The 14,768-nt window shown below is 39.2% G+C and overlaps 1 protein-coding gene across 1 annotated transcript in view; it reads right to left on the bottom strand.

The window, feature by feature from the left end:
* TLCD4 (TLC domain containing 4) overlaps window positions 1–14,768 on the bottom strand; it is an 89,319-nt gene that overhangs the window by 39,021 nt on the left and 35,530 nt on the right. The window contains 1 exon segment of the mRNA XM_054690942.1: window positions 2,941–3,100. Within this exon segment, the coding sequence (XP_054546917.1) occupies window positions 2,941–3,089 (149 nt within the window). The 5' untranslated portion in view covers window positions 3,090–3,100.

The raw sequence follows: 14,768 nt of genomic DNA, 5'->3' as shown, positions 1-14,768 counted from the left end.
GATACAGAGATTGGGCCCATTGTGGAATCCCTGGTTCCTTTCGATTGATTCTCATTGTTATCCAAAATCAGCAACAAACAGGCCACTCCACAAAGGAGTGAGACCATCCCAAAGAGAAAGACTGTATCAGTACAGTCTGCACTGGCATGGGGCAGCAGTCCATCTGCCCACCTGTGACTATGTAGGTGCTTCTTTTCACCAAGTCGGTCCCTCTGCAGGGCAGCAGCCTTCCTGCCTGCCCGTGACCTGTACCATGCTGGGGCTTCTCTCACTGGCATCCCTCAGCAGAGGTAGCTCTCCTCAAGGCTGCCTGCCTGCAACCCTGGAGGCCTCTCTCAGCAAATCTGTCCCTCTCTGGGCAGCTCTTTCTGCCCGCTTGTGTCTATGCAAGTGTCCCTCATTCTTCTGTTCCCTTTTCCTTATAAATCTGTTCTTTAAATATAACTAACATCTCTGTCTCGTGGGGAATCTCTCCTGGGAAACTCGCCGTGTGCCGCTGAAAGGGAAGCTCTAGTGAAACATTTCCCAGACTGAACCCAAGGATCCCGCACTCCAAACTCCAAAAACCACATCAATACTACCCACTTGTTATTAAAAAATTCTAAGAAAGGAAAGAAACATGGTTTCTGATTATTTCAGTGTTTACCAACCTAATATCAAAAAGTTTTAACTTTTGGGAGGAAAGAATCTAATTTCTTGTTTCTGATACTCAGGCTTTAAAAACCCTTCTCTGGTGAAATGCTATTATGGTAAATGGGAAAAATTACAAGACCTCACCTGATGAAAATGGCACATTTCATAAGAGAAAAGTTGAGCATTACTTGAATCAAATGGTTCTAACTGTAATGAACAGAAGAAGAAACACCCCGCAGTGCACTGTCTGTATTCTGTATTGTCTACACATTCAAAAACATATGCTAGTATAATTTTCATATTTCATTCAGATTCCTGGCAAAGCAAAATGTAGATTCCTTAGCATCTAAAAGGAAACACCAACATAAAATATTTGATTTTTTTCCCAGAGAGGATTAAAAAGAAAGTGCTTATTAAAAAGATAGTACTTTTTTAAAAAAGAAATTTTAGAACAGCAATTTAAAGTTACTGATTTAGTCATTCACAAGTATTTATATGTAATAACTATAGGAAGTAATAACTATTTAGAAGTAATTAAGCTGTTCTTTCAGGTGTGCATTTTCCAGAGTTTCTTTTTCCTCCTGTCCTTTTCTACCAGGTGGTTTAGACCATTCATTGTGCAAAGACTCCTGATTTCTGGGAATAACTGAATTGTGTGTGTTTTGTTGATCTGTCTATTTCAAGACTGGAAGTTAGATTTCAGGACATATCTGTACTTTACTCAAAAAGCAAACAATTTTGTCCTTTGCACTCTAACCTTAAGTCCCATGTAAATCAAACTGGACTGGGAATCGGGAGTAAATTTGAGAGAGACAGAGAGAGAGAGAGAGAGAAACCATTGGAATATTGTAATGAATCTTATACAGTCTCAGGTTCCCATTTTAAATGGGCACTCAGTTTTCCAAATAGTGATTCCAGGCATCATACAATGTCTAAGACTGAATAAACAAACTATATTTCAATTTCATCACTTTATTTTAATCTTTGCTTCTCTCTCTCTGCACGTTCCCTATTTCTTTGACTTGCAGCTTTCCAAATTCAAATGCTTTTATCTACCCTAATCACAGTGAAAGGAAATGAAACTAGCTCAAAATTTAGCTGCAGAAAATATACATCCTCTGTGTCCTGCTTCTCTTTCCCACTTGTCTATCTATCTTCATGTTAGAAAGCGTTTTAAAAATAATTGTTGGTACCTTTTGTAGCCTACGTTTGAACAATATCTTTGTGCTATTCTTAAGACAAATGAATCATACCTCTTCTTTTTCAAAAACACGTGGAGAAATATTTCACGCTTTTGAGGTGGAAGGAACTGTAGCATGCATGAATCAGATAAATCAGTGTAAAGTGCAGAAGACAACTAAGTCTTATTCACAGTCTGAGTTATAAGAGGGATGCCTACAGAACAATTTAACTCAAACAAAGATAGGGATTTCAAGTCAAATATGACCATTCTCAAATAAATACTTAGACATTGGTAGAGATCTTGAATTCTAAAAGGAAATTTCAATGAAAAATAATTGCCATTCTACAAACCTACTGAATTCATTTTGTTAGTACTAATTTTAACTAAATAAGAATACCACAAAGGATTGCCAGGAGCTGCTCCAATTCACAAAGGTTTACAGATGCAAATGTTTGGGTACCTGGAATGCTATCAAGCAAATGAAGCATTCATCAGAACTAGTCTGTGTATAAAACCTTGTGGGAGATTAATGAGGGGCAGGTACAAAAAATTTTGCAAACCAACTAGCTGAAACTCCCACAGATTTATATATCCTTGGAGATCCTGTTGGCTTCCATTCATTTTTTTTGTTTGCTTAAAGAAATCAAAAAAATATTTTTTACTTTAGAATTATACAACACCGGAATAGATTCTGGAGGGGTTCTAAAATGAAAAGTTCACTAAGAGAGATACAGCTGCACTAATCGCAAAGCAGGCTCTGAGTGTAACTGCTCTCACTCTGCTCAGCAGGCAATGCTATATATAGGCCACGCAGCCCACTGGATGTTTACTTCTGTTATCATTTCCAAAGAACATGTGTTTGTTATCATTAATATTTCAGAGAAGAATGCAAAACAGTATTCTTTTACAGCCAGCTGGACTCTGCTTATTATTATCCTTACCACACTTCCTCAGAAAGTGAAATAAATCTTACCTATAATATTTCACTACAGGAATTTTAAATTTTTCTTGTAGTGCTTTAGATTTTGTTAGGTCCTCAATGAAAGCCTTTTTGGAAATATTGTACATAATTTCTTAAAACGAATTCTTTTTAAGTTAGCCAATTACATTTTCAGATGTTTTACCTTGAGTTCCATTCAATCTTCTTTTCGAAGTTGAGACAAATAAAACCTGAAGAAACTTTTGCTGAAAACCAGTAACTTACAAAGTGAAAAAGAAGCTGAAAGATGAAAAAGCTGGTGAAGGCAGTACTGATGATCAGTTTGGTATCCATATTTCTTCAACCTGTTAAGAGAAATGATGGCTATAAATTGCTTTAAATTGCTCATGATAAACCTAAATTATTTTTTTACTTTCAAAGAGTACATGGTTACATTTTTATTAATTTAGTAACACAAAAAAATTAAGAATTTTAAGCCATTTGTGTGTTTTTTCACTTTTTCCAGCTATTTGTCATTTATTTTATATTTGTATTTAAATGAGAGAAAAAATCTTTAAAGATGTCAATAAATTATAAATTTGAGGAAACAGATTTAATAATGGTATACAAAATTAGCTAAGTTTCAGAGTCTAATATTCAGAGAATTTCAAGTACTATGAATGAATGTATTTTTTCAGTAGTATAATTTTTAATTAAACTTCTCTATGCCTCAATTTCCTCATCTATATAAGTGGGCAAGTTGGTTAGATAATTTCCAAGAAACAACTAGGTCAAAATCATAACAGAACAAATAGCAAAACCAAAAATAATTATGCAACAAAAACTGATTATAGAATGAGATAAACAACATTTAAAGTACATAACATCTTAAGAAGGATAACACTTAGAAAAGAACCACACCACTATTACTACTGCTGAAATTTGTATTTAATTTTCCAAAAATATTCTGCAATCACACATATCCTTGAACTAAAAATTTTCCATGGTTTTTTCAATCTCTAAAATACATTTTTACAAAGATTTCAAGGTTTTAAGGATAAAGGTAGCAGAAAGAATAGTAATATCCATGTACACACATTCAAAGTATGTTTTCTATTACAATAAGCTAAACTTTGTTTGGTCTAAAAATCTTATAAACATCCAGACCAAAAAAAGACACTAAAACGTTTGCTAATATGTAGCCAATACAGCATTTCTCAGTCTCCATCTTTGATAGGGCTGACCCTCAAATGAATCAATCCATATTTCCAGCTGCCTAATGTGAAGAAATAAAGTCACCTACTGGGGCCAATTCACTAGAGAAAAACCAAGTCATTGACTGCACTAGCAATAACCCCACTTCATTCCCTTCCAGCCAGGATCTCATAATAAGAATCAGTCTCCCACAGGGCCCCTTCTGACAAAATTCATGTGTCTGTAATGAATTCTTTTCTCATTCTCTTTTTCTGGTATGTGTGCTCAGTAAAAATATTGATATTACAATTCTTCTCTGTGAGATTCCATTAACTTTATTGCTCATTTACTTTTTTTTTAAATTCAACATGTATTTATTGGTATTAAAAAATTTAATTTGCGGTCTTTTAACCTAGGTTTAATATTAACCAAATAATACATAAAAATAAGCTTTGTACACAAATTAAACAATACTATAATTTTGCTAAATGCAACATAAAGGAAAAAATATTTTTTGTAAAATTAAAGCAAATAGTGATCTGGAGGCCAGGCGGGCAGATAAATGATAAATGAAGAATATGAAACCAGCAGCCAGAAAACAACAGAGTTTAATCTTAAAATGTGAGGATTGTTTGCCCTGAAGGGTTTTATATGTTCTCTGCTAGTCTTAAAGGTAGTAGGGCTGCTCAATTACTTTTGTTGAAATTCAGCATTTATAATTAGTCTTTATTTCATGAGTGCTTACCAAAAGTCATAAAATACAGAGGATATCACGCAACATTACCCATTTTTCAAACTGTTAAATTAACCCATACATTAAAAAAAAAAAAAGCACTCAGACAACTCACCATTAAAAAATTCATCATTCCTTAAAAAAGTTGGTTTTAATTAATTCTTTGTTATTCTGGATATTTTGTATTTTCAGCAGACTTACTTTCAGTTAACTGGTGTCTTGGGATATATGCTGATTCTCTTTGCAAAAATGTTTCAAAACTAAAAAGTTTCATATAAATTGTGGCTTCCATTAAAGGCTCAACAGACAGAAGCTAATTAAATTGTTCTACTTCAGGCTTTGCTTCTTACTAAGCAGCTGCTTGCTTAATTAATCAGTCATGCCAAATCAAGGACTAGTCTACATTTTTTACAAACTTCCCCAGAAAAATCAAGGATTCTGGTATAAAGCAGATGCCCATTTAGTCCCTGAATCAGGCAACAAAATGGGAAAAATGGATAAAATTAAATAATGCTCACTAGTGACATAGAGGAAGAACCACCTTGCATTTGGTGATAAGCATACACAGTAAAAGTATTAGGCCAGGTTCACACGGCAGAAGCTGGAAGAAGTCTGCAATATTTACCTAGAAAGGAGCCACTGAAACAAGTGGGAAATATTTCTGTGGCAATTGAAAAGGCGGAGTGTCTAGACATGAACTTTACAATAGAATCAATCAGCCCATCTTGGGTCACAGAAGTTTCACCTACCAAAGCAACTCTGCCAGAGACTTCCCACATACATTAACGTGTGCATTGTTTCCCCCCAGATGGTTTCCATAAACTGTTTTTTTTTTTAAGATTTATTTATTTATGCATATAAACCTGGGGTGTAGGCCAGAGGTGGAGGGGGGGAGTGAGAGGATTCACCAGAGACAGAGTGGGGAGCAGAACAGGCGGATTGACTGAAATACACTGCTGAGGGGAGCAGAGGGTGAGTCAGGAGAGGTCTGCTGTGTCATGTGGGTAACTCCCTGGCAGGTGTTTGAACTCATGCAGCAGTGGCTGCAGATAGCTTCATAGGTTGCGGCTTAACCCCTTGTGCCACCAGGGAGGCCCTTTCCATAAACTTTAATTCAGGCAGGTTGAGGAGAGCAGGAAAGGTCCCAAGTACACCTCTCACCAAGCTTCTGAGAGTCCTTCACTGGCAGGAGGACTCCCTGAGGAAGGACCCCTGTGAACGGCACAGCCAAGCTGATTCAGTCTTCACTTCAGTCAACAGTTTGTCCAGCACGTGCGTGGGCACCATGCACCAGACATTTTGCTTTCAGGGAAAAAATACCCAGCAGAGAGGACACATAAACACTGAGGAGCCATCCCAGGTATTTAAGGTGAAGCAAAGGAGCTCTCTCCTCTTCTCTTAAATCCCAAGACACTGAAGTCTAAAACACTCAGTCCCACCACTACAACCACTGACCTGAGAACACAACTCTGCTTTCATTTCCTGTGTTAACTATTCCCATGGCCATGGCCGGATGGCTGGGGAGTATGCTGGGATCTCTAACACCACTTCCCTACACACACACAACTGCTCTCCTCCATGTTCTGACAAAATTTCCAGGTGAGATCTGCTGCTGTAGTGTTTTAGCAGCATACAGCACTTAAAAAAAGAGGTCCCTTGTGAGTGTCTTTAAGGGAGCAAGGACCAGGAAAGCTGGGGAAATGCCGTACTTGTGTACAGCATTCCTTTTCCTATCCTGAGCAAGTTTTCCTATTGCCCACACTGATCCCAAGTATTCACAGCTCTCAAATCTCCAATTCTCCCTCTTGTATAATAAATGAGGTTTCTTCCCAGTTCACACAGCCAAAAACAAACAAAAAACAAGAACCTAGAACTAATTAGGCATGGATGAACTCCCTCAACGCAGCAATGTTTCTTCCCCACCCCCACCCCACTCCCAGCTCCCCCACCCCCCCACTAACCCAGAACCTCTTCTGTGCACACTGGAGGCTCAGCCGTGGCATAAGCTCAACACAGCTCATGTCATGTCAACCAGATACTGCTACCCGCCAGCGCACAGGTCCTAGCCGGTCAGCTACCTTCTGGGTGACTCCATATGTGCATCCCGTAGACCCCAAAGGCTGTACCTGACCCAAGCGGAACTAAACCTCAAGCCAGGATTCCATCTTTCTTTCTCCAGGATTCCATATCTCAGAGAACAGCTGTCATCCACAGCTCTCCCCACCTTCCATTCTACAACAGCTCAGTCATCCTGGACACCTTCCTATCCCTCATTCCCACTATTAACAGACTGCCAAATTCTGGTAGATTGAAGAATATCAAAGGAAGAATAACTTGATTCCAGGAAAATTCTGAACATTCATGATAGCCTTATGAATAATCAAAGAAATCTCGCTGGATAACATAATTAGGTAAATCCAGAGCCAGCTAAAAAATTAGAAGCAGCATGTAGATCAATGACCTGAAGCAGACTTGAGAAATATCTCTGCTGTCTTGCCAAGTTCTCCCTTTTTGGTCTGTTTCAATAACAGTTTTACAAATATTTATGTTTACTCCATCGCTATACAACACAGAACTGGGAAAAATAGCTAAAGAAATGGGAAAACAGCATCAAGTTTCAAAGTTATCTTCATAAGCAAACTGAGTCCCAATCAGAAAGACAAAATAGGAATAAATTTCTAAAAGGCAATGCCAAAGCATGGACCTAGCGTAATAGTCCAATAAACACACACACTCGCAAACGCAGGTTCGCTCATTATCCATCAGTGCAGGAGTGTACCTTTGGATCAAGACATGTATCAGCCCCACTTTGCTCTGAATTAATCACATACCAAAGCACCTATAAAGGGCTGCAACTAGCACGTTTGCAAAATATGGAAACAACCTAGATGCCCCCAAACAGATGCACGGATCAAGAAGATGCAGGGGGATGGGGAGGGGGAGAACGGTCAATAGAGGGAGGGAAGAGCACAAGGGACTGTGGGGATGGATCGTGGGTGCTGGTGTGGGTGGTGGGAGACTTATGGGAACTACACCTGAGAGGAGAAATAAAATACACAATGATGTAAATAAAATGAATGATTAAAAAATAAATAAAAATAAATAAGGTGGGGCAACTAAGACTGTGACTCTTAGAAATCACGACGTGGTGGAGAGTTAAAGGGCAGAGGAAGGTTAGCTGGGAGACAAGACTACTTAGCGAGGACTTGAGAGCGTCCCTCAAACATCTAAAAAACTGTCCTGTAGAAAAGTGAAAGGAACTTACTCTGCATTCCTCAAAATGGCACAAGTGGGCAACAATACAGGGAGGGGAAGAGTTTAGCTTCATTTAAGGAAGAACCTTCAACAAATTTAAAGTGTCTGCGCATCCATGACAGACGCAGCACAAGGACCACTAGCACAATGGTCAGAGGAGGGGCCTGTTCTGATCTCGCCTACAAATGGCTCTAGGGTTGAATTCAACTTTGACACCCTAACTGGCAATTCTGTGTTAAATACTGTATTGCCTTCTCAACACTCTGTTGTTTATGTTTAAAAAACCAAAATAATAACATGGAGGCAAGTGCAGAGACCCAGTTGAGATCTTAGCTGGAATCCGTTTCTCTCACTGTGTGACCCAGACAAATTACTTAACTTGCCTAACTGGATCCAAGTTTCCTCATCCATAAAATGGAGATAACAGTATTAACTGGGCAGAGTCGTCATGGGAAATAAACTATGTGATGTTGGTGGAGGGGGGCACGTAGAACAGTGATTGGAATATGATACACGTTCAGTAAGTTTCTGCTCCCATCACCCAGCTCCAGCAGCAGGCAGGACATGCAGTTTCCTTCCATCACTCCAGCCCAGTGAAGTAAGGCCACTTTCTGGCCCCTTGGCTCTAGGCCTCTTCCTCATCCCTGTTAACACTGGTCAATATGCAAAATGCAGACAGTGCCACTGCAAAAAAATCTACCTTCTTTCCTCCAAGTTTTTATCCTTGTCATGCTCCAAAGTTCCCTCCTGACCCAGACCCCACCTCCTAAGCCCTTTTACGTGCTCCCCTAGAACTCATGCTCTATACCCAGAAAATCATGCTCTATCCTTGGGGTCTCCTTTCCCTCTATGTGTTCTGAAGACTCCCCCCTCTTCTGCAACCATCTCAGGTAGTGGCTGCCTGGTCATTTAAATCCCAAGTCAAGAGGTAGCCCCAGAGCCTCTTTACTTATCATGGTACCTTCAGACCCTAGGCCTCAATTCTCCCACCCCCTAGAAATAGTCAGGGGGGTTGGTCCTCAAGTTATATTACCCTCTCCTCACTGGCATCATACTGTAACCTCCCACACACTTCCTCCCATTCAAAGACGTTGATTCTGGCTCACTGGTATCCCCAAAGCCCTGCCACCCTCCTGAGAGACTCGCTCCTGTATTCCCTGAACAATGCAGGTCTTTTATCCTCACCTGGAATGGGACCTCTTCCATACCACTTCACCCACTCTCTTTAAGACCTTTATTGTCCCTGACTCATGATGTGTCTGCCTTCAAAATAACATTTCAAGGATTCCCTTTGTTGATCTTTTCTTCCAGTGAACTCGGCATTACAACATTCTCAATCCCCTGACCTCTCAGCTTTCCCTCAATTCATTAGCCCTTTCCACTGTTTCACTTCCGTCTTTAATCAGCTTAGATCCTACAGCCCATTATTTCAGTAACACTCTTAATACCCTACATTTCCTTCCCACTGCCAGAGCTGGCAAAACCCAAGCCTGGATTTGCCCAATTATTTACACAGTGACAAGCCTAAAACAATCAGAGCACTGATTAAAAAAAAAAAAAAAAAAAAAAAGGCAGATGCCAGAAGAGATTGAGTTGGTATGTGTGAAATTACAGAGAGATTAAACAACCTCAAAATTTTCCTTCCCTCCTACCACATTGCCTGAGCCAACCAATACTCCCACACTCCACAATTTTCTAAATCACTCCAACTCTTTTCAAACCTCCAACCATCTACCCCATTCTCAACAGAAACCCCCCACCCTCCTTTACTAAAACGATGTCAATCTATGAAAGCTCTCAAAGTTGCACAACCAATCATACAAATTACCTGCCCCTTCACTCTCTTATCCTCCCACGCCAGGACAACCTCTCTGTGTACTTTGGACCTGTCCTTCCTGACCTTCTTTGGAATCTTTTGCTTTTGTTGTCCTTTATTCTCTCCTCAACTAGATCTTTCTATTGTCTTTTAAATAAGCTCAAGTAGTTCCAGTGCAAACAAAATTCACAGCACCACCAGCTCCTCTTCAATCCTGTATCTCTTTTCCAGTATAGTTTTCTCCCTCTTGATCTCTTCTTCTGATTTCTCTTTACCCATAAGCCCCTCTAAAGACAATGTCCTAGAAAAGGTTTGTCCATATTGTCATTTTTAATCTAACTGTTCAACCCATTCCATTCATGTCCCCACCCTCATCACGCCCCTGAAATATTCTAAAGTCAGCAGTGACCTCTATGCATGACCTCATGTTACCTGACCTCCCGCCAACACTGGACACCACTGACTACTTTCTTCTTGAAACGCTTTCCTCCCTGTGTCTCAGTAACACCACACCTCTTCCTCTGCCCACCAATAAGAGAATTCCCTGAGGCTCACTATCAGGCCCTCTCCTCTACTTGGTTCCTATGTGATTTCACCTATCCCTATGGTTTCAGCTACCCCTCATAAGCACAAAAGTCTCAAGTTTAAATACCCATCTCGGGTCTCTCTGAGCTCCTGAAACATACAGCCAACTGCCAACTTGTCATTACCATGTAGCATTTCAAAGGCATCTCAAACCAAATTGACTGCCCCCAAAACTTGGTGAACTTCTAGGTTGTTCATCAGACCTAGGTCATCCACCCAGATCTGACAGCTGGAAATCTACAAGTTACCCATAGATAACTACTCTGCCACCCCACCCGACCCTCCACTAAGTCCTCTGGATTTCATTCACTTCTTAATCAGCTTTCAAAACAAGCATTTCTCTCAAGCTATTACCATCACTTTTCTGGACTGTCTCCAAACTGGTCTCCTTAGTGTGGAGAAGAAACCGGAGGGCTCTAGGGAAATTCCTTCTAGAAGTTGTCTCCAGTCATGTCACCTCCTCACCTACCTCCAGCTTAAAACTTTCACTGGTTTTCCAGGGCTCTTTCAGGACCCCCCTTCTCCAGTGTCAACTGGCACCTGTCCTCACTCGCTGCATGCCACCTAATGTGGTCTGCTTTCTGTTCCTCAAAGATGACATGTTCCCTCCCTCTGCCAGTCTTTATATATCCTAACCCCCCACTCCCACACCAGCTCCTCCACTCCCAAGTTAACATACATGCTTCAGCAGCTTGCTGGCCGGTCCTTCCTCGGGGATGCTGTCTCTGAGGTCAGAAAACAGGGCAAATCCCCCATTATTCTGCACTCAAAGCACCATGTCCCTCTCTTTACATCTGCAATTTTCATAAAATCTCTTTCCCTCAGCACACTGTGAATGACAGAAAGGTGGCAAACATGACCACTTTCCCCTTATCATTGTGTCCCCATTCCTAACACACTGCCTGCTCAATGTCTATTATATATTTCAAAACAGACATTCACATTCTTACATATACTTTCCATTCTGGGGTACCTCATCACTTACAGGCCCCTCATTTTACCAGGGTATTCAGAATATTGGAAAAAAAGAATTTTTTAAATTGATATCACAGCATGAAACTATATTGACTTCAAAAGGATTTTCACTTCCAAATGTCCAGAAGTAGGGTATAGGTACTGTAAGTGAACTTATTGAGTGCTTTGGTCCATTTTCACTCATTTGCACTTTGGTATTTGCTACAACAACATATCACAGACTGGGTGGTTCATAATTTACTGCCCACAATTCTGGAGGCTGCAAATCCAAGATCAAGATGCCAGCAGTCTGCTGAGGGCCCTCTTCTAAACTCCAGACTTCTCATGGCGGAAGTGGCTAGAAACATCATGGCATCTCTTCCCCAAGAGCACTAATTCCTGAGGGCTCCCTTCTCATGACCTAATCACCTCCCAGAGGCCCTACCTACAAATACTACCACCCTTGGCAGTTAGAATTTCAACATATGAATGGGGGGGGGGGAGGCACAAATACATAGACCATAGCAGCATTCTATTTAGCTCATCTACCCCAAATTCCTTTCAATACACAGTTTGTATTCAAAAGTTTAGTGTGTGTGTATAATTGTAATCTACACCGTATCTTACACACTCGTACCAACTACCTAAGTACTTATTCATTAATTTACCTACATGTTAGTAACCCTAACAAGGCAAAAATGTCTTAAAATCTCTGTAAATTTGCAAACCAGAAGTTATTTGTAAATGAGTACCTGACTACAGAAGATATTTACCAAACCAAACAAAAACTATCTCCAGAAAAAGGTGCCACTGCCCTCCACCAATTGTGCTTTTGGCTTGCATTTCCATATGAGTGGTACATTGCAATTACCTGTCTAAATAGTCACGAAATGTCAATAATTAACTAATGACATTAAAATCCCTTAGTAAAGAATAACAACCACGCGACTCGACGATTCATGTAAAAAACTGTGAAGCATGTAATCAAATGGGTACTATGCTCTCGGCTAACTGTGGTTAGTTTTTGACTTTTGTTTTAATTCTGTATTATGAGCAGAAAAGTTACAAGATTAACGGGCAAAAAACATGCTTTCTCATTTTTCCTTTCTGAGCATTAAGTTCAAGAACCATTAGATTGGTGTGAAAGTCCACCAGAAGTCAGCTGCATGAAAGAGTTGGCCCAACCTCTATAAATCCTCCAATATTCACGGTACTGCTCTTTTAGTTGAAGCATATGGGAAGAAAATGAAGACTAAATCAGGAAAGGCTAAGGAACCCTACATGAATAAGATTAAGTTACATTCCCCTTCTCAGATATATGTTACTTAAAATTTAACAAGGAATCGCACTCAATTATATAAAAAATTTCTCTATGCTTCTTCATTGTGGCTTAAGGTACTTGGCTTTGAAAAAGGGTGTTTTCCAAGCCTTCCACCCTTTTACTTCCCAACAGCATGTAGGAGAATTCAAATTAAAGAGAAACTGTTCAACCCTGCCTGTTCATACACCCTGGCAAGTGACACCTCCTTGAAACAGGTTTTGTGTGTTTTGTTTTTGCATTATATATTGTTTTGATTTTAACAAAGAATAAGAATATTTAAAAGTTAAATATTCATACATTCCTATCTGGTCTTTATTTTTCCCACATTATTTACAATCACAAGATGTTAGAACAGGAAGGAGGCTAAACTCTATTCCCCAAATTGCAGCATCACCTACCCCCAGCAAGACGTATCCATACTCAGGGACTGTTGGGTGGCCCCACCTTGTGACCACAATTGAGAAAACTGTTTTGAGAGTGAATTGATAGTATTACAGAGCTCCTTAATCTAGATCTCCCTTTTATCTGTCATAGTATCTGCTTCTTCATATCCTATGTTAAATGACTTCTAGGAATCTTTCTCTAATCTCTCCTAATCAGTGTTTTTCAAATTTTCATAGTCTGGGGCCTCGCCTATCCCCTTCCCACAAACACAATAATCATTATACAGTCTACTTATTCCTACCAGTCAAAAGCTCTGTAATCTTCCTTTCTACAGCTTGCTTTTTTGGGAGAAATAGGTATCTTGACATATATTTTACTATATAACCCAGAGAGCTCCCAAGTTATTTTAATATAGCAAAGATGGTAGAGAGAAGATATCCTGTTTCCTCAACCCCCTCTCAGAAAATCCCTGCTCTCTCAAGAATTTCTCCCCCTGGTTTTCCACACATTTGGTCAGTTTATAGGTATTTTTAATTAAGATTTTTAACAAAGTTTTATCCTTATTTTCCTAAATCACATTTAAACTTTTTACATGATATAGTTATTAACTTAAATGAAATTTAACATAGTTAACCTATGTCATATTAACTTTTTTTCAGTTTTATTGAGAAATAATTTCAGACATCACTGTGTAAGTTTAAGGCTACAGTATGATATACTGATTTACATATATTGTGAAATGATTGCCACAATGGGTTCAGCTAGTACTCATCACTTTATACACACAATAAAAAGAAAATTTTCTCCTTGTGACAAGACTTAGTATTTACTTTCTTAACAACTTTGTTATATGTCTGTCATACAGTAGTGTTAACTATTATCATCATGTATATCACATCCCTAGTACTTATTTATATGTACCTGAAACCTTCTTCCAACTCCCCTACCCCTACACCCTGCCTCTGGAAACTAGACTGACCTCCTTTTCTATGAGCTTGGTTGGTTGGTTGGTTTGCTTTTTAGACTTCGTATGTAAGTGAGATCATGCAGTATTTGTCTTTATCTGGCTTAATTCACTTAGCAAAATGCCTTCAAGTTTCATCTACATTATTGCAAATGGCAGAATTTCCTCATTTTTTATGGCTGAATTATATATGAAAACTTCTTTATGCATTCATCCATCAATAATGCCTCAGTTGTTTCCATGTATTGGTTATTATAAACAATGCTGCTATGAACACGGTTATGCAGATAACTTTTTGAACTAGTATTTTTATTTCCTTTGGATATATTCCCTGAAGTAGGATCATATGGACTTGTACTTTCAGCTTTTTGAGGCGCCTACATAATGTTTACCATAGTGACTATACCAATTTAAAATCCCACCAACAGTGCACATTCATGCCAGCGTGTGCTATTTCTTATCTTTTTGATGATGGTCATTCCAACAGCCCTGTGGTGTTATCTCATTGTGGCTAATTTGCATTTCCCTAAGGACATGTGATGTTGAGCATATTTTCATGTACCTGTTGGTCTTTCATCTATCTTCTCTGGAAAAGGTCTATTTAAGTCCGTTGCCCATTTTTTAGCTGTTCTGTTTGCTACTGAGATGTCTGGGTTCTTCACAAATCTTAGATGTTAACCTCTATTAGGTATATGGGTTGCAAATATTTTCTCCCATTCCATAGGTCATCTTTTCACTTTGTTCATAGTTTCTTTTCTTGTGCAGAAACTTTTAAATTTGATATAGGCCCCCACTTACTTGTGATTTTGTTGCTTATGCTTTAGGTG

Source organism: Talpa occidentalis, unplaced genomic scaffold (assembly GCF_014898055.3).
Source record: "Talpa occidentalis isolate TD23 unplaced genomic scaffold, MPIMG_talOcc4v2.1 talOcc4.9, whole genome shotgun sequence".
In the NCBI taxonomy this organism is placed as follows: domain Eukaryota; kingdom Metazoa; phylum Chordata; class Mammalia; order Eulipotyphla; family Talpidae; genus Talpa; species Talpa occidentalis.
The sequence above is the reverse complement of the archived record's forward strand: the minus strand, read 5'-3'. Positions and strand labels throughout refer to the sequence as shown.